General features: G+C 36.6%; 1 protein-coding gene and 1 long non-coding RNA gene across 3 annotated transcripts in view; one reads left to right on the forward strand and one right to left on the reverse strand.

Moving 5' to 3' along the window:
* Positions 1-14,261, forward strand: part of LOC105475557 (succinate dehydrogenase complex assembly factor 3) — a 74,792-nt gene extending 60,531 nt beyond the window's left edge. Inside the window, exon 2 of the mRNA XM_011730911.2 lies at positions 13,748-14,261. Within this exon, the coding sequence (XP_011729213.1) occupies positions 13,748-13,951 (204 nt within the window). The 3' untranslated portion in view covers positions 13,952-14,261. The remainder of the gene's footprint in view (positions 1-13,747) is intronic.
* The window catches only part of LOC105475554 (uncharacterized), a 118,812-nt gene continuing 99,433 nt past the window's right edge, over positions 318-19,696 (reverse strand). The window contains exons 4-5 of one of the 2 annotated variants that reach the window (XR_983450.2): positions 7,654-7,818; positions 318-453 (exon numbers count right to left, since the gene is read on the reverse strand). This is a non-coding gene — a long non-coding RNA (uncharacterized lncRNA). Of the gene's footprint in view, positions 454-5,040; positions 5,168-7,653; positions 7,819-19,696 lie in introns of those variants that run through there. The other variant, XR_983448.3, reaches the window with a different exon arrangement.

The raw sequence follows: 19,696 nt of genomic DNA on the forward strand, positions 1-19,696 counted from the left end.
TTTCCTGTAGCCTCCCAGTCATGTTTCCTGTTAAGGCTACCAAACTGTGAGTCAATTAAACCTCTTTTCTCCAAAAATTACCCAGTCTCAGGTAGTTTTTTTAATAGAAGTGTGAGAACAGACTAATACACTACCCAATGTCACCAGGCCTGCTGCCTAGACGGAGCCAATTTATCAAGACAGGGGAATTGCAATAAAGAGTAATTCACACATAGTCGGCTGTACAAGAGATGAGTTTATTATTATTCAAATCAATCTCTCCAAGCATTTGGGATCAGGGTTTTTAAGAAAAATTTATTGGGTTGGGAACAGTGAGTCTGGAGTGCCGATTGATTGGGTCAGAGATAAAATCATACAGAGTTGAAGCTATCCTCTTGCACTGGGTTGGGGGCCCACAGATCAGATGAGCCAGTTTATCTATCTGGGTGGTGCCAGCTGATTCAGGTGCAGGGTCTGCAAAACAAGCACTGATCTTGATAGAGGCAGGAGGCAGACAAATGCCGAGGTAGATAAGGAAGGGTCCCTGGAGAATCTTTGATCCACCCACAAGTGTTTACATTGGACTTTTTTGTGCAGATAAGGGAATATACCTGCACAGGGTCTTCCCTGGGCATGCCCACAGTGAACTAGAGGCCCACATGCACTGGGGGAAATGGGGTGGAGCTACCAGGAATTCGTGCTTTATGCAAGGGAGGAGCGCGTGGTCTCTTCAGCTCATGTGTGAGAGCCCTGGTATTCAGTCTGTGAGGTGGGAGCTTGCTGGTGGGACCCCCTCTTTTTACCTAATGAATTCTGCCCTCGTCACCCTTCAGTGTGTTCACCTGCCTAATTTTTCCTGTTCATGATACAAGAACCTGGATTTAGCTGAACTAAGCTTAGAGCAAAAAATCCTGCGTCAATCTTAAGTTTCACAGTAGTGATATTATCCTCAGGAGCAATTTGGGAAAGGTCAGAATCTGTAGCCTCCAGCTGCATGAGTCTTAAATCATAATCTTTTGGCTAATTTGTTAGTCCTACAACAACAGTCTAGTCCCCAGGCAAGAAGGGTGTTTGTTTTGGGAAAGATCTGTTATCTTTGTTCCAAACTGTAAACTAAATTCTCCCCAAGTTAATTCAATCCTGTACCCAGGAAAGAATAAGGACAGCTTGGATGTGAGAAGCAAGATGGAGTTGGTTAGGTCAGATCTCTTTCACTGTCCCAGTTATAATTTTGCAATGATGGTTTCATTCCCTTCCTTTGGGTTTTATAACACCTTAATCTTAAGATGTGGGCCAATGAAGATGGAAAAAGTGTGACAACTGCTCTAACTTCTTCCTGCTAACTGGGGGTGTGATTGGGATGGGGGTTGACTCAAAGGTGAGAGGTTTCATACACTTGACTTTTGTGTTTTCTTCATGCCTTTTACATTTTTTATTATGTTATTTTGTTAACTATTTTTGTTCCCTCTTCTTTAGCCCATAAATAAATATCCTGTTCATTTCTTATATACTTATATTCTCCTTTAGTGAGTGAGCTATCTTACTTGTTATTTTAGTTTGATTACAGATGTGTAGATTCTGGGTAACGTGAAATGTGATTGTGATAATGCTACACTCTTTCATTTGGTTAATTAGAATAACAATGCAGAAGATAACTTGTAAGACATTAGAATATATTTAAATTTTCTGTTAAAATTTGCCTTTCAGGGCTGGGCGCAGTGGTTCACGCCTGTAATCCCAGCACTTTGGGAGGCTGAGGCAGAAGGATCACATGAGGTCAGGAGTTCAAGACCAGCCTGGCCAACATGGTGAAACCCTGCCTCTACTAAAAATACAAAAATTAGCTGGGCATGGTGGTGGGTACTTGGGAGACTGAGGCGGGAGGATTGCTTGAACCTAGTGAGCTGAGATCACGGCACTGCACTCCAGCCTGGGCAACAAGAGTGAAACTGTCTCAAAAAAAAAAAAAAAAAAAAGTATTAATATCATGATTGTCTGCTTTGGATCAGTATTACTCCAAATTGAACTGTGAAAGTACTGTCAATATATAACATTAAAAATATTTGATTTGATGTAACTCACTTGATGTTAGATTCCCTTGGAGATATAAGAATTATGCAGATTGCTATACATTTTTTTGATGCCAGCTATAATGTAAATAATTTGTTATAAAACATACTGATTTTATTTTCTCAATAAATTGGGAATTTTCTAAACAGATTACATCAAAATAGAATTTGAATGCATCATGTCCTTTAGTTTATATAATTGTTTTTTTAAAAAAATATAGAATTAACCTGCATCACAGATGAGCAGGTAGTTAAAAATCTATTGCTAAATGCAGTTTTTCTGTAGAGTGAAAAGAAAAAGCCTGATTATAAAAAATGTAAAAAAAAAGAAAAAATTAGTTTTGAACGCTTTATGTTTTTAATGTCTAGGAGTGAACTTTTTTGTTCTATTCTTAACTATTAAAATTTAGTTGTTTTTGATGACTGATAGTAAGATATTTGGAAGAATTTTTTCAAAAGCTTTGAGTTTTGTATATTAGCTTTATAAGCTGTTTTTTGTTCCCCATCAATTTTTAAATCAGTAGTGTATATACATTCTTATCTTACTGGGTCGTCGTCACCCTTAGGTATTATATTTAAGCTTATTTTCTTGCTACTTTCCTAGAACCCATCCTCACCTCCTTTGAGGTATAAGTAAGGTAAAGAGTTGGCTAGTTCCTTTTTTTTTTTAATGTAACAGCTTTACTGTGGCGTCATTGATGCACAGTGAACCACACATGTGTACACTTGGGTGAGTTTTGAAATATATATACACCCATGAAACTGTCACCACAGTCAAGGTAACAAAAATCTATTACTCCAGAAAGTTTCCTTGTGCCTCACTGTATTCTAATATTACTAAAGGATAAATTAGAGGTTATATATAAAACATAAAATGTACAAATAGTCCATTCACCTAAATGATCAGGAGAATGTATTTTTAAAATTAGTTTCATGAATACATTTTTAGATGAAGTAAAATAAGTTATGTAATATTACCTTAAGTACAATGCCATTATTGTTTCTGGGAACTTTTGGATGAATTTCATAAACAAGAATGTGCTTATTTTCTGTGCTGACTTCTCATTTCTGACATTATGACATTTGATTTGTAAGTGTCCAATATCACGGACATACAGAGTTTATAGTAGACAAATGTAAAGAATATTTCTGAACTAGGTTTTCTGTAACATTTCCTTACTGCTTCCTTAGGCAAGAACTTTCTATGTTCTTGGTTTTTTTTTTTTTTCTTTGCTGTGCTGTGTCACAACTAACACCTTTTTGGCTTATCTCTGGGAGTCACAGGTGAATCTTGAGTTTGGTTTACAGAGGAACCTGGGGAATTTGACTTCACAGAGGCTAAGCTTCATGGCCCCGTGAGAAATTCACTTGTTAGTGACACTAGTGTTACTTTCTATTCTTTGCACTCTGTGAATCAAAGTGTTATATATTACGAGTGTTTGTGGGCTAAGAAATAGCATGTATAATCTATCATCTTTGACTCGAAAATCATAAAACCTCGTCAGAATGAGCCCAAGAAACCAAATTTATTGTCATTGCCAACATAGGTTCTTTGTTTTTTTCTTTCTATAATATATTGTGTACTAATGACTTGGGCCGATGTGCCTCACATCCCCAAAGTGTCTTTGAATTTAGCTATTGTAATTCAGGTAACTTTCAGGCTTCTTGTGGAGAGGGGTGTTTTGGTTTTTGCTCCTCTAGGAGGCATGATATTTTTAATAAGTTCTCTAGGGAAAGCTTGACCAAATGCTCCTAACTTAGGTTTGTTGGTTCAGTGTTGCTACATAGAATCTTACAATAATTGAATGAATTTGGGGGGAAAGTTACCTTTTTCTTTCCTAGATAATAGTTGGATTTCTCTTTGGTTGTTTACATTGAAGAATACAAATAATTGTTCAAAACTATAAAAAATTACTGTCATTTTAGCTGTCCAGGAAGTTGTGAGAACAGTAGCACAATTTATGCCTATTTTAAAAGGAATTTATAATTCTTGTAATTCAAAAGAAATGCATCAGACTAATTCTGATTGTGACAGCATTTTTATGATTTAACCTAAAATCCTTTTTTATGCTATTAAGGAAATTCGTTGTATATAAAGTATTTAACAAGTCAAGTTTTCAATGGGACAGATGTTATATAGTTTGGTATTTTCTTGAACTCTATACAGTCGATGAGTATCTTAAAAATGCTATTTTCATAAAATGTTTTAAACCATTTGGTTTTAGTATTAAAGGAGGCCTATGATACATGCTTTCCTAAATAAGAATAGCCTTTTGTGAGGCAACTAATTGTCTTTATTTACAGAACTTGACAGTTTAGATTTTCATATATCATTATTACTTTTGGGCCATTTAGTTTGAATTTTGTTTTAAAAAACACAGATAAGCAAATACTAGATACGTGATTAAAGCTTTGTGTTCAAAGTACATTAATTACAGTCTGCAAAATCGCTTTGATCTCTGCTGGTAAGGACAAATGAAACATTGGAGCTGTAATTTCCTTATCCCCCAATTTTTCCTATAGGTATTCTTTAATTTCTTTCCCTTTCATTTAGTTAGTTAAATAATATTTATTATAAAATATCAAAACAGTACAGAGTTGAGGTGTTCAGAACAAAATTTGAAAAACTATTCAGAAGTTTCTGGTCATCCTTTCAGCCTCTGTTTAAATTTGTACATGTTTTGAAGCATATACAAATAGCATCTATACATATTTTGCAAGTTGATTATGTGGGAAGCTTTTCATGTCAGTACATGTTTGACCTTGTTCTTTTTAACTATCGCATGCTTTTTTGTAGTCTAGATGAACTGTATCGTTAATGTGAGCAATCCTTATACCTCTTTCTATATGCATGTATTTTTTCAGGGATGAATGGGTCCAGTAGCTTTTCTGCCTTCATAGTCCTGTTACTCAGAGTCCTCAACTCTCTGAAATCCATTGTTTTCTTGGTTCTTGTCTTTCTGTGACTCTATCACCATTCCATATTCAAATACCATTCTCTTCCAACACTGTTCATTGTTGGAATCTTAAACTGTGGCCCAGATTTGTTTGTTGAACCAGTCAGTCTCAATTTTTGTATGTCAGTTATATAAGGAATTTCATGCCACTTTGGTTCTAGCCTGTGGGGAAATTAAATTATTTACATTATAAATAAAAATATTAATGGTACACAAAGTGAATTATTAAATAAAGGTTCACCAGCTATGTGCTAAAGTGACAGTTCTGAAATCCCATTGTTTTGGTGAGGAAATTACTGTGAATCTATTTTAAAATGATTTTGCTATGTCTTGGATTTTAAAAATGTATATTGTAAAAAATTATTATAATAAGATGTTTAAGAAATATTTTTAGAAACAGAAGAAAAACTACTGGTAAATCAAGGCTTTATCCAAGAACTTTAAGTGGTCCCCTTTTGGGGATTAGTTTTATGGAAGACAATTTTTCTACAGGTTGTGGGGGATGGTTTTGGAATGAAATGGCTCCACCTCAGATCATCAAACATTATATTCTCATGAAGTACACATAACCTAGGTCCTTTGCATAAGTAGTTCACAGTAGGGTTCATGCTTCTGTAAGAATCTAATGCCACTGCTGACCTGACACGAGGCAGAGCTCAGGTGATCATGCTTGCCTGCTTCCTAACAGGCTGTGGGCTGCACCAGTACCTGGGAAGCTTTGTTGGAAAGAAATATCAAACCCATAGTTGAAAGTGAGAAATTACTGAAATAGTTTTAGTTGAATGTTTTTAATTTTAAGTTATATATGAATGTGTGTATGCATGTGTATATATGCATTTTTTTAATTAGAGAAATCTCAACCATATACAAATGTGGAGAAAATATAATGAACCACTTTGTACCTGTCACTTGACTTCAACAGTTATCAACTCATGGCCAATCAGGTTTCATCTGTACCTCCACTTACTTCTCTTTCTCCCAGATTATTTTTAAATCACAAACATAAAATTTGTCTTCAGTATTTTAATGTAGACTCTTTAAAGTCATGACCATACTATTATGTCACCTCCAAAATTAGAAATAATTTTTTTTTTTTTTTTGAGATGGAGTCTCGCTCTGTCACCTTGCTGCAAGCTCCGTGTCCTGGGTTCACGCCATTCTCCTGCCTCAGCCTCCCAAGTAGCTGGGAGGACTACAGGCGCCTGCCACCACACCGGGCTAATTTTTTGTGTTTTTAGTAGAGACGGGGTTTCACCATGTTAGCCAGGATGATCTCGATCTCCTCCTGACCTCGTGATCCGCCTGCCTGAGCCTCCCAAAGTGCTGGGATTACAGGTGTGAGCCACCGTGCCTGGCCGAAATAATTCTTAATACCAAACATCCAGTCAGTTTTTAAAGTTTCCTGATTCTTTTTGTTAGCAGCATTTTTTTTTTTTTAGATGGGGTCTTGCTCTTTTGCCAGGCTGGAGTGCAGTGGCACAATCTCGGCTCACTGCAACCTCTAACTCCTGGTTTGTTTGTTTATTTATTTATTTATTTATTTATTTATTTATTTATTTATTTTTGAGACGGAGTCTTGCTCTGTCGCCCGGGCTGGAGTGCAGTGGCCGGATCTCAGCTCACTGCAAGCTCCACCTCCCAGGTTTACGCCATTCTCCTGCCTCAGCCTCCCGTGTAGCTGGGACTACAGGCGCCCGCCACCTCGCACGGCTAGTTTTTTGTATTTTTTTAGTAGAGACGGGGTTTCACCGTGTTAGCCAGGATGGTCTCCATCTCCTGACCTCGTGATCCGCCTGTCTCAGCCTCCCAAAGTGCTGGGATTACAGGCTTGAGCCGCCGCGCCCGGCCAACTCCTGGTTTCAAGCAATTCTCCTGCCTCAGCCCTCTGAGTAGCTGGGATTACAGGCACATGCCACCACACCGGCTAAGTTTTGTATTTTTAGTAGAGACAGAGTTTCACCATGTTGGCCAGGCTGATCTCGAACTCCTGACTTCAAGTGATCCACCCAGCTCAGCCTCCCAAAATGCTGGGATTACAGTCATGAGCCACTGTGAGCATTTTTGTTCAAATAAGAAATAAATAAATGTATTATAATTAGTTGATACACCTGTTAAATCTAAAATTCTTTTTTTTTTTTTTTTTTTAGCTGAGTTAATTTTAGACTTACTGAAGAGAGTTGCAAAGATAGTACAGGTTCCCTATACCTTTCTGCAGCTACTTCCCCTGTTAATAGCCTGCGTAACCATAGTGCTATTATAAAAACTAAGAAGCTAACATGGATGCAATATTATTAACTAAACTACAGAGTATATTCAGTTTCATCAGCTTTTATAGAAATTTTTTCTTTTTGTTCCAGGGCCTGATGCAAGATCCTGCATCACATTTAGTCATCAGAGCTCCTTAGTTTCCTCTAATCTGTAATAGTTCCTTCCTTTTTCCTTGTCATTGATGGCCTTAAAACTTTTGAAGGGTACTGATCAGTTATTTTATAGAGTGTCCCTTAATTGAGGTTTATCTGATGTTTTCTTATGATTAGATTGAGGTTGTGCATTATTGGGAAGAATACCACCGAGGTGATACATCCTCTCAGTGCCTAATTATCGGGAGGTACATGAGGGCAGTGTGACTTATTACTGGTGATGTTTACCTTGATCATTTCATTGAGGTGGTATCTTTCAGCTTTCATCACTGTAAAGTTGCTATTTTTCCTTTATTACTTCTGAGACTGGGGTTGTTATGTAGTTTTTCATAGTCTGAATCATGCTGATTGCATTCCCATGGTGATGTTTAACACTTAGGTCTCTTGTGTTTCCTGTAAATTGATAATAGATGTAGAGGCTTATTAGGTGTATGTTTTGTTTTTTTTTTTTTGGTTTTTTTTTTTTTTTTTTTTTGGTAATATGTACTTCTATCAGGAGGCGCATAATATCTGGTTGTTTCTCTTTTTATGTTATTTATGTTTTTTAAGGGATGAATGGGTCCAGTAGCTTTTCTGCCTTCATAGTCCTGTTACTCAGAAATGGTTACTTGAAATGGTTTATTTAGTTTGATTCTAAATGCTGTTAAGAAGCAATCTAATATAGTTCATTTCTATTCTTTAAAAACATCTGTATAATAGATAAATGATTTTTAAAATTTAATTATAATTTGTTTTCTTAAATTTTAGGTACATGTGAAGGTTTGTTGCATAGGTAAACTTGTGTCACGGGGGTTTGTTGTACAGATTGGTTCATCACCCAGTCATTAAGCCCAGTATCCAATAGTTACCTTTTCTGTTCCTTCTCCCACCCTTATGTAGGTGTCTGTTGTTCCCTTCTTTGTGTTCATGAGTTATCATCATTTAGCTCCCACTTAGAAGTGAGAATGTGTGATGTTTGGTTTACTAAAAACTAAGCAGTCCTCTTGCCTCGGCCTCCCAAAGCTCTGGGATTACAGGTGTGAGCCAGTGTGCTCGACCATACTAGTAATTTAATAGTATCAATTTGATTCAGACTGTAAACAAGTTTAATATACAGATAGAGAATTAGAGTACAGTGAAGGCACAGCTGAGCCTCAAAATATTTGATTGTTCTATCCCTGACAAACTGGTACTATAGCTTCTCTGCCTTTTCAAAAACTAGTGGGAAACAGTTTAGCATGAAGGTTAGTTTTTTTCTACTAGGAGACTTTAAGACTGTTTCTGTAGTTCACTGCTGTATTAATTTCCTGTGTCTGCTCCAATGAACTACCACAGCCTGACTTAAAACAATGGTAGCATATTCTGGAGAGGCCTAATTAAAGAGTGAGAGGCTCTAGGGAAGAAATCCACATCTTTTAGCTTCTGGTGGATCCAGGATTCCCTTGAATTATGGCCATATCACTCCAAACTGATTTTTTCTTCATATCAAGTTCTCCTCTGTATGCCTAATTTATCATCCCCTCTAAGAATACTTTTCGGGACCATCAGTATAATCTCATCTCAGAATCCTTAATCAGACTTGCAAAACCTGTAATATACATATAAGGTAACACAGTTCCAAAGATTAGGACTTGACATCTTTTGGGGACACCATTCAGCCCACTGCACCTGCTCTCACCATACTCAAAGTGTTTCTCTTCTATGGCTTTGTGCTACTTAAAGCAGCTGCTTAACTTATCCTGAGGAAGCACTGCACATTCTCTTTGGTTCAAGAGAGCAATCATAGGAATCTTCTAACTTTCAGGATAGCTTTATTCCTAGAAGCCAGCATGTTAACAGTTTGAAACCAAAGGATGCTGTTAATGTGTAGTGTAGTATTTTTCTGTTCTGAGTCTCTTCCCTCTAGGTAGATATGCTTGGCAGGGTGACCTAGTCATAAATTCACATTTTATTGCTGCTGCTTACCTATGTCTGGACCACCTCCAAATTGTGGTCCTGAAGTTATTTTTATTTTGGCCATTCTTCTGTCTTGCCAGGAAAGGAATACTGTTGCAAGTACATGGAGTCAAAGACTAGTAGGTAAATGGGTGGTATACAGGGGGACGGTTGGGATTTTTTTCTGTTTCCTTTTTGTGACAGTCTTTCTAGAACCCAAGATGTTCATTCATTGATCATTTCTCAAACATGAAATGTATTTCTACTTTCCATAAGAAACATTATTCCCATAATTATTATAAATTATACCCTAAGTGAAATGTTCTCTGAAATTATATACAGTTATAAAAATTTTCAAAAATGGGAAAGTTATGTATTCACCACTCAGATTTAACAAATATTAATATTTTGAAATATTTAGATCACTTTTTGAAAGTAAATAATATTAAAAGTACAGCTAAAATTGCATTCCCCCTTTTTACTCCTCAGAGGTAATCAGGATCCTGATGTTGTTTCCATGCTTGTTTTTATGTTTTGTACATTTGCGTATATTTGTAAATGATATATATATTTTTTTAACTTTTAAAAAAATTTTTGCTTTATTTTTCAACAATTTAACTATCATATGCTTAGGTATAGTATTTTGTATTCTCCTTGGAACTTGCTAAGCTTCTTGAATTTATGTTTCCTTAAAATACTCATTAAAATTCATAAAAATTCATAAAAATTTATAAAAATAAGATACCTGGCTGGGCACAGTGGCTCATGCCTGTAATCCCAGCACTTTGGGAGGCCGAGGCAGGTGGATCATGAGGTCAGGAGATCGAGACCATCCTAGCTAACACGGTGAAACCCCGTCTCTACTAAAAATACAAAAAAAATTAGCCGGGCATGATGGCGGGCGCCTGTAGTCCCAGCTACTTGGGAGGCTGAGGCCAGGAGGCGGAGCTTGCAGTGAGCGGAGATCGCACCTCTGCGCTCCAACCTGGGTAACAGAGCAAGACTCCATCTCAAAAAAAAAAAAAAAAAAGATATCCATTAAAATTTATTTTTCTTCTAAGGTAGTTACCTCTTTTCTTGGATTCCACTTAAACTTATGATAAATATTTTGGCATTGTTTAAAACTGAATAATTTCTGTTGCTGTATTTTCAAGTTCATGAATCTTCCCTTCATCTCCAGTCTACTATTAAGTGACACTTAAAAAATTCCAGTTATTGCATTTTTGAGTTCTCGAATTTATTGGGTTCTTACAATTCCTCATTCTCTGCTGAGATTTATCTGCCCATTTATGATTACCATATTGTCTTTTACGTACATTTATAGTACCTGCTTTAAAATCTGTTTCTGCTAATTCTAATGTCTGAATAATCTCAGGCACTGGTCTGCATTGATTGCCCTTTGTCTTGACTGTTTGTAATAATTTTGAATTTTTTTCCTGGACACTGTAAATGATACATTGTAGAGACATTATTCTAGATTTTTCCTCACCCAAACGGAAACTTGGTGGCCATTAAATAACACCCTCTCCTACCTCCTCCCAGCCCTTAGTATTCTCCATTCTTTTATGAATTTGCCTATTCTAGATATTTCATGTAAGTGGAATCATACAATGTCTTTTTATGTTTGGCTTCTTAGCATAATGTTTTCAAGGTTTACCCATGTTGTATGGATCAGAACTTCATTCTAAGAGTGATAAATACTCTACTGTATATCTATAACACATTTTGTTTATCTACTTGCTGGTGGACATCTAGGTTATTTTCTGAATGTCATCTATTTGTGAATATTGCTGCTGTGAACATGGGTATACAAGTATGTGTTTGAGTTCCTGCTCTCAGTTATTTTGGTATATACCTATGAGTGCATTTGCTGGATCATACGGTAATTCTGTGTTTAACTTTCTGAGGAACTGCCAATCTTTTCTGCAGTGGCTATGCCATTTTATATTCTCATTATCAATGTATGAGGATTCCAGTTTATTCATAGCCTTGCCAACAACTGTTATTTTTCTGGGGTTTAAAAAATTATAGTAGACATCTTGGTGTGAAGTGGCATCTCATTGTGGTTTTGATTTACACTTTTCTAATGACGAATGATTTTGAGCATCTTTTCATGTACTTGGCCATCTATATCTTTTTTGGAGAAATGTCTATTCATACGCTTTACCCATTTTTACATTGGGCTATTTGTCTTTTAGTTGTGGTTCTTTATATATTCTAGATAATAAACCCTTTTCAGATATGATTTGCAATTTTTTTCTCATTCTGTAGTTTGTCTTTTCACTCAAGTGTCCTTTGATGCACCAAAGTATTTAATTTTGATACTATCCAATTTATATATTGTTGTTGTTGCTTGGGCTTTTTGGTGTCATATCTAAGAACCTATTGCCAAGTCAAAGGTCATAAAGATTTACCTATATGTCTTCTAGGATTCTCATGATTTTAACTCTTGCGTTTATTTTTGTGTATGGTAGAAGATGGGGGTCCAACTTCACTCTTTTGCATGTGGAAATTTAGTTTTCCCAGCACCAGTTGTTGACCAGACTATTCTTTCCTCCATTGAATGGATTTACCGTCTTTGTCAAAAACCAGTTGGCTATACATGTAAGGATTTAATTCTGGACTCTCCATTCTATTGGTGTTACATGTCTGTTCTAATGCCAGTACCACACTGTTTTGTTTAATGTAACTTTCTAGTTAAGTTTTGAAATTGGGAATTGTGAGTCCTCTAATTTTGTTCTTGTTCAAGATTGTTTTTGCTATTTAGAGTTCCTTACTTTATCAACTTTTCCATTTTTGCAAATGAATACTTTCTTAAAGCCTGCTTTTTAGATTTTATTTTTTGGAGATTCATCCATGTTGATACATAGACTTATAGCTTATTTGTTGTGACTTTATTAATCATCTGAGTAAATTTCAGTGTATTTGACTTTTCTCCTATTGAAGTACAATTGTTTCCATTTTTTTATTTTGTTTTGCTTTTAACAATGAACATTCTTGTGCATGATACTTGTTCACGTGTTTGGAGACATTTTAGATTATCAAGACTGGGAGGGGGCGTTACTGCCATCTGGTGGTCAGAGACAAGAGATGCTACTAAACATCCTACTATGCAGACTCCCACCGACCCATCCCTACCCCTACCCCCCAACACACACAAAATAGTGCCAAGGTTGAAAAATCCTGCTTGCTCTGAAGCATATAGAAGTGGAATTGATAAAACTTGAGGTGTTTTTGTCTTAATAAGTGGATTTCTGTAAATCATGGAAAAATATTTTCTCCATAGGTTTGGAATGTTTGGAATTAAAGTTGCTCTGTCTATGCTGCCGTTCCAGCAATCACAAGCAATTTAGATACCTCAAGCCAGATTAGGTAGCAGCATTATCCAGAGTTAGCCAGTTCATTCACTTTAACTTCATGAACTAAAATATACTGGTACTTTGTCTAATTAAAAGATTAATTTTAGAGGGAGTCTGTTTCAAAACAGTGGCACTTGTGCAGATGGGGATAGTTGGAATATTAGGCTGAATGTACTTAGTTTTTCTTGACACAGATGGTTGTTAAATATTGAAGGCTTAAAGGTTTAAGAAGTTTCTCTCTAGTATGTTTTGAATTAAAGTGGTAATTGAAGACATAGGAATGAATTTAGACTCACTTGAAGATGTATTACGTGTCACAGTAGAATACTGTGCTGACATAAATAGGATGAAAGCATGTCCTTTGCAGCAGCATAGATGCCATAATCCTAAGCAAATTGACACAGGAACAGAAAAATAAAATTTTAAGTGGGAGCTAAACATTGAGCACACATGGATGTAAATAGGGAACAACTGACAGCATGGACTACTGGAGGGAGGTATGGGTTGAAAAACTACCTGTTGGGTACTGGGCTTACTCTCTGGGTGACAGGATCTGTGCCCAAAACTTCAGCATCACGCAATTATTCCCATGTAAGAAACCTGCACGTGTACCCCTTGTATCTAGGGGGTACATGTGCAGGTTTAAAATAAAAGTTGGGGGGAAAAAGACCCATGGTTCCTGTTTGAGAATCTATTGAAAGCTATGGCCCCAGAAATGATGTCCATACTTGTGTAAATACAATTTTGCATATGGTTTGAGGTGGTTTATGCATGCTCCTGAAGCCCATCCGTGGACTCACCACTCTTTACTTAGTTCCAGGTTAAACATTTTGCTAAAAGTTGATTAAAACGTTTAAAGTGCTAAAAATAGATATATATGAAATTATCAATGAATTGTATCTTCACAACTATATTTATATTTTCCTAACCAAATGCTTCTACATTTAGTGATGAGGAAAAATAGGTGACTAAGAATTAGACTTCAGGTCCTCTAATGTTAAATATTATTTAAACTTTACATCTATAACATTCATTCCTTATCTTTTTAGGTGTATGCAACAGTGTTATCGCAACAAGCTAACGAAAACAGACAAAATTCAACTGGAAAAGCATGTTTTGGCACCTTCCTCCCAGAAGAAAAACTTAATGACTTTCGTGATGAACAGATTGGACAGTTGCAGGAGCTGATGCAAGAAGCCACAAAACCCAATAGGCAATTTAGTATTTCTGAGTCTACAAAACCAAAATTTTAGTTCATACGACAAAACTTAACAAGATATGCAAAAATTGAGAACCCTTACTTTAACTGTCATTGGTTTTTGAAATGTATTATTTAAGCTTTGAAAATGCCTGTTATTAATGAAATATTCTCTTATTTTGGATATTATGAATGCAACAATAGATGAATCAAGATCACTAGTGACAATTGAAAAAATTATTGGAATAATAGCACTTGCTGTATGAAATTCGATTTTGGAACTAAACGGGAAATAATGGATCTAAAATGGACAAATTTCTAGAATTTTGCTGAAAACATTTTAAAATGCTATTCTCATCCAACCATATTAGCCTTCTGTCTTTTCTTTAGCTTCATCAAGTAAGTATGTTGTGATAATGATAGATACAGAATTCCAACAAGGTTATTTTTTTAAATACATTATCATTTTGAACATTTCTCATCACTTCTACTTTAATAATACATACATGATTTTTCTTCTGAATGTCTCTTCTCCCTGCATCACTGTTCATTCACAGTGAAAGGTTAGGGAGAAGCTTTAAAATTCACTGTTTTACTATCATTTGTATAATAGACTATACAAAGTCTAATACATTTCCTCCAGTGTTTGTTTGTTAATAACAACCCCTGAAATAATGTGTAGCTACCTTGAGACTCTGATTTATCAGCTAATAGTTGAGGACATTACAAATCAACTTAACTATAAGAAACTTCCCTAAGATCTTACATTTAAAAAATGGTAACCCCATTTACAACATGAAATGTTTATTTTAAAAAATATGCCAAATGACTTATATCTTTAGTTACTGAAACCTGATTCCCAGTGTGATACTATTAGGTGGTAGAGTCCTTATGAATGGGATTGTTGGCCTATAAAACAAAGCCCCAGAGAGATCTCTTGCCCCTTCTACCATATGAGGATACAGTGAGAAGATGTTAAAGCAAACATGGCCCCTCATCAGACACTGAATCTGCTGGTGCCCTGATCTCGTACTTTGCGGTCTCCAAAACATGAGAAACAGATTTCTATCTATAAGCCACCCAGTTTATGGTAATTTGTTATAGCAGCCCAAGGAGACTAAGACTGTTATGGAGGCTTACTGCAAGATTCTGAAATGGTCATTTTTTTAGATGCACTTGCAATTTATGTCATCTCTTTAGAAACTGATACTTGTTTTATCTGGTTTGGTGTCTCATGTGTTCTCTCTTTGTATATAGCTGCTTTTTTTTGAGTCAGTCTGATCTGTTGGTCTTTCTCATTGAGAAAGATAATCAATTATTCTACTGTCTGTGTTATAACAGGCTTCAGGGATAAGACAAAGCTCCTGCCCTCAAGAAGGTTAAAATCTAGTTGTGCATTCAGGAGCTCTCTTTCATAATGAACAAATACATCTGCAAACTCTTTACAGCATTATCCTTTTCATCTTGCCTAATAGAAACCTAATAATTATGAAGACACTGCTTCACTGTAGTCTTGTAAAGTGGGCCACAACTCCCACTTTACAAGAGACCCATCCTATTGTCCCTTTCAACCCATCACTCTGCCACCCTCGCTTAAGAACTCTTCCCTCTGTGGCTTTCTTTTAGGGTATACTTCCCTTCTGTTCATTGGCACTTGACTTACCTCAAAGCTTGCCATTATTTTGGTGACTTAGTATTTATGTCGTTTACTTATCGAGTAGACTGAGAGTTATCTGGCATTATTCACTTTCACTCATTCAACCACTCACTCATGCCATGGCTACACTTAAACCTTCACTCTGTTCAGAACTGTTCTGCATCTGAAATTATGAATTTAAATATCCTGTGCTTTTGCCACTGTCTGTTAACAATATAATCAGTTTCTTACTCCCACCACACAATTCATTCCACAGATACTTATTAAAAGCCTGCATTTTCCAGATGTCACTCTAGGGACTAGGGATACAGCACTTATCAAAGACAAAAAGTCTACTACCACCATGGAACTCACATTCTAAAGGAGAGAAATAAAATATGTAAGGTGATAAGTACTATTGAGAAAAATAAAAGCAAGAATAGGGCTATGGTTCCCAAATTATAAACTGAGATTTCCTGGGCATCACAGAGAACTCAGGGGTGCTGCAGGATATTTTAACTTTGAGGAAGTCACAGCCACGTTTGTATTTGCTGGACACCACACACATTACTATGCAAGGTTTTTCACTTTTACAGCTATATTGCCATTCTTTTTAATGACAGATCTTTGTGAAGCTGGGCTCTTAGTGGTTACCATGATAAAAATGCAAATATCACAGAAGATGAGTAACAGAAAATGTAGGTAGTGTCGGTCAATATGATTACAGTGTAAGTTGCATAGTGTCCAACAGGTGCTAAATTGTTATGGCATAGATAAGTTGTTTGGACTACTTAATAAACAAAACTAAGTTTTGTTTGCTGTTTTGCTTAGATGCACTGTGCAAATACTGGGACAACAAGTTTGTAAACTAAAAGTTTGGGAAATAGGGAGTGATCTTTAACAGTAAACTGATACATAAACTTATCAGTCCTTTGACTACTTGGCACCTTCAGTGTCATTCTACTAGTGCTTTTATTTCCATTACAGACTGTCTAGTTGCTGTGATCCTTCGCTTCAGCCAGCCACTGAGTAGTACCTTCCATGTCTCCTTTTTCTTTTACTTCATCTGCTGCTCTAGCCAGGGTAACCACTCACTTGCCAAAATCAATGGGATATTAATCACTGTAAGATTGATATGTTGAAGATTTGATAGTGTTACTGTCTTCTGCTTTTAAATCATTTCTGCTTTTTATACTGCCTAATTCTCCTTTAGATTATAAATTTTCTCCCCACCCCCACTTTAAAAATATGATGTTCTCGGGGATTTCATCCTCAGGACTCTCAGATTACATGTCTGTTGCTTCAAATATTAGCTCTACTCCTAAATCACTAACACCAACCTAAATCTCATTTAAAAATTTTTAATTTTTGTGAGTACATAGATGTATATATTTATGGGGTACATGAGATAATTTTAATACAGGCATGCAAGGTGTAATAATCATCTCATGGAAAATGGGCTATCCATCCCCTCAAACATTTATCTTTTGTGTTACAAACAATCCAGTTATACTTAGTTACTTTAAAATGTACAGTCACTGACTATAGTCACCTTGTGCTATGAAATACTAGGTATTGTTCATTCCTTATTTCACTTAACATACTGACTTCCAGTTCTATCCATGTTGTTGCAAATGACAGGATCTCATTCTTTTTTATATCTAAATAGTACTTTATTGTATACCACATTTTCTTTATCCATTCATCTATTGATGGACACTTAGGCTGATTCCATAACTTTGGTATTGTGACTTGCTGCGGGAAGTCAGGGATCCCGAATGGAGGGACTGACTGAAGCCATAGCTGAAGAACATAAATTGTGAAGATTTCATGGACATTTATCCCTTCCCCAATCAATACTCTTGTGATTTCCTATGCCTGTCTTTAATCTCTTAATCCCATCATCTTCGTAAGCTGAAGATGAATGTCACCTCAGGACCCTGTGATGATTGTGTTAACTGCACAAGTTGTTTGTAGAGCATGTGTATTTGAACAGTATGAAATCTGAGCACCTTAAGAACAGGATAACAGCGATTTTCAGGGAACAAGGGAGATTAAAGTCTGTCTGTGGGCCGGGCAGAACAGAGCCATATTTATCTTATTACCAAAAAATGGGTAAGATAAATATATCACTGAATTCTTTCCCCAGTAAGGAATATTAATTAACAGCCCTGGGAAAAGAATGCATTCCCAGAGGAGGTCTCTGAATGGCTGCTCTGGGGGTGCCTGCCTTATGCAGCTGTAAATAGGGATGAAACACACCCTAGTCTCCTGCAGCACCCCCAGGCTTGCTATTGATTAGGAAATTCCAGCCTGGCAAATTCTAGTCAGACCAGTTCTCTGCTCTTGAACCTTGTTTATCAATGACAATGTGTGCACAGCTGGACATGGAAGTTCATGTGATTCTAGTTTCACCCTGACCTTATGATCTTTTGTTGCCCTTAAAGCATGTGGTCTCTGTGACCCACACCCTATTCGTGTGCTCCCCTCCCCTTTGAAAATTGCTAATAAAAACTTGCTGGTTTTACAACTCAGGGAGCATCACAGAACCTGCCGACATGTGATGTCTCCCCCGGACACCCAACTTTAAAATTTCTCTCTTTTGTACTCTTTCCGTTTATTTCTCAGACGAGGTGACACTTATGGACATAGAAAAGAACCTACATGAATTATTGGGGGTGAATTTTCCCCGACAGTGAAGAGTGCTGCAACTTGAGCGTGCAGCTATCTCTGTAGTATACTTCTCAGGCCTCTGAGCCCAAGCCAAGCCATTGCATCCCCTGTGACTTGCACGTATATATGCCCAGATGGCCTGAAGTAACTGAAGAATCACAAAAGAAGTGAAAATGCCCTGCCCTGCCTTAACTGATGACATTCCACCACAAAAGAAGTAAAAATGGCCAGTCCTTGCCTTAACTGATGACAACATTCCACCATAAAAAGTGAAAATGGCAGGTCCTTGCCTTAAGTGATGACATTATCCTGTGAAATTCCTTTTCCTGGCTCTTCCTGGCTCAAAAACTCCCCCACTGAGCACCTTGCGACCCCCACTCCTGCCCGCCAAAGAACAAGCCTCCTTTGACAGTAATTTTCATTTATCTACCCAAATCCTATAAAATGGCCCCACCCTTATCTCCCTTCACTGACTCTCTTTTCGGACTCAGCCTGCCTGCACCCAGGTGATTAAAAAGCTTTATTGCTCACACAAAGCCTGCTTGGTGGTCTCTTCACACGGATGCGCATGACAATACTGACTCCTCTTATTTTTGGTCTGTATCCATCAATGGGATTGCTGGATCATACATTAGCTCTATATTTTTAGTTTTTTGAAGAACCTCCAAACTGTTCTCCATAGTGGTTGTACTAATTTACATTCCCACCTAAACTGTACAAGGGTTCCCTTTTCTCCACATTCTCATCAGCATTTGTTATTGCCTGTCTTTTGGATAAAACCCGTTTTAACTGGGGTGACATGATATCTCATTGTAGTTTTGATTTGCAGTTCACTGATGATAGTGATTTTGAGCACCTTTTTATATGCCTGTTTGCCATTTAACTGTCTTCTTTAGAGAAATGTGTACCAGATCTTTTGCCCATTTTTAAATCTGATTAGATTTTTTCCTGTGGAGCTGTTTGAACTCCCTGTATATTCTGATTATGACTCCCTTGTCATATGGGTAGTTTGCAGATATTTTCTCCCATTCTCTGGGTTGTCTCTTCACTTTGTTGATTATTTCCTTTGCTGTGCAGAAGGCTTTTTAATGTACTATAATCCCATTTTTCCATTTTTGCTTTGGTTGTCTGTGCTTGTGGGGTATTACTCACATTTCTGTCCAGACCAGTGCCCTGGATATTTTCTTCAGTGTTTTCTTATAGTTGTTCTATAATTTGAGTTGTTGGATTTAAGTCTTTAATCCATTTTGATTTTATTTTTGTATATGGTGAGAAACGGGTCAAGTTTCATTCTTCTGCATATGGATATCCAGTTTTCCTCACTATCATTTGTTGAAAAGACTTTCTTTTCTCCAGTGTATGTTCCTGGCACCTTTGTCAACAGTAAGTTTACTGTAGATGTGTCCTGGCATCTTTGTCAACTAGAAGTTCACTGTAGATGTGTGGTTTTTTTGGTTTGTTTTTGTTTTTGTTTTTTGTTTTTGTTTTTTT

This window comes from Macaca nemestrina, chromosome 4 (genome assembly GCF_043159975.1).
Source record: "Macaca nemestrina isolate mMacNem1 chromosome 4, mMacNem.hap1, whole genome shotgun sequence".
NCBI classification, from domain to species: domain Eukaryota; kingdom Metazoa; phylum Chordata; class Mammalia; order Primates; family Cercopithecidae; genus Macaca; species Macaca nemestrina.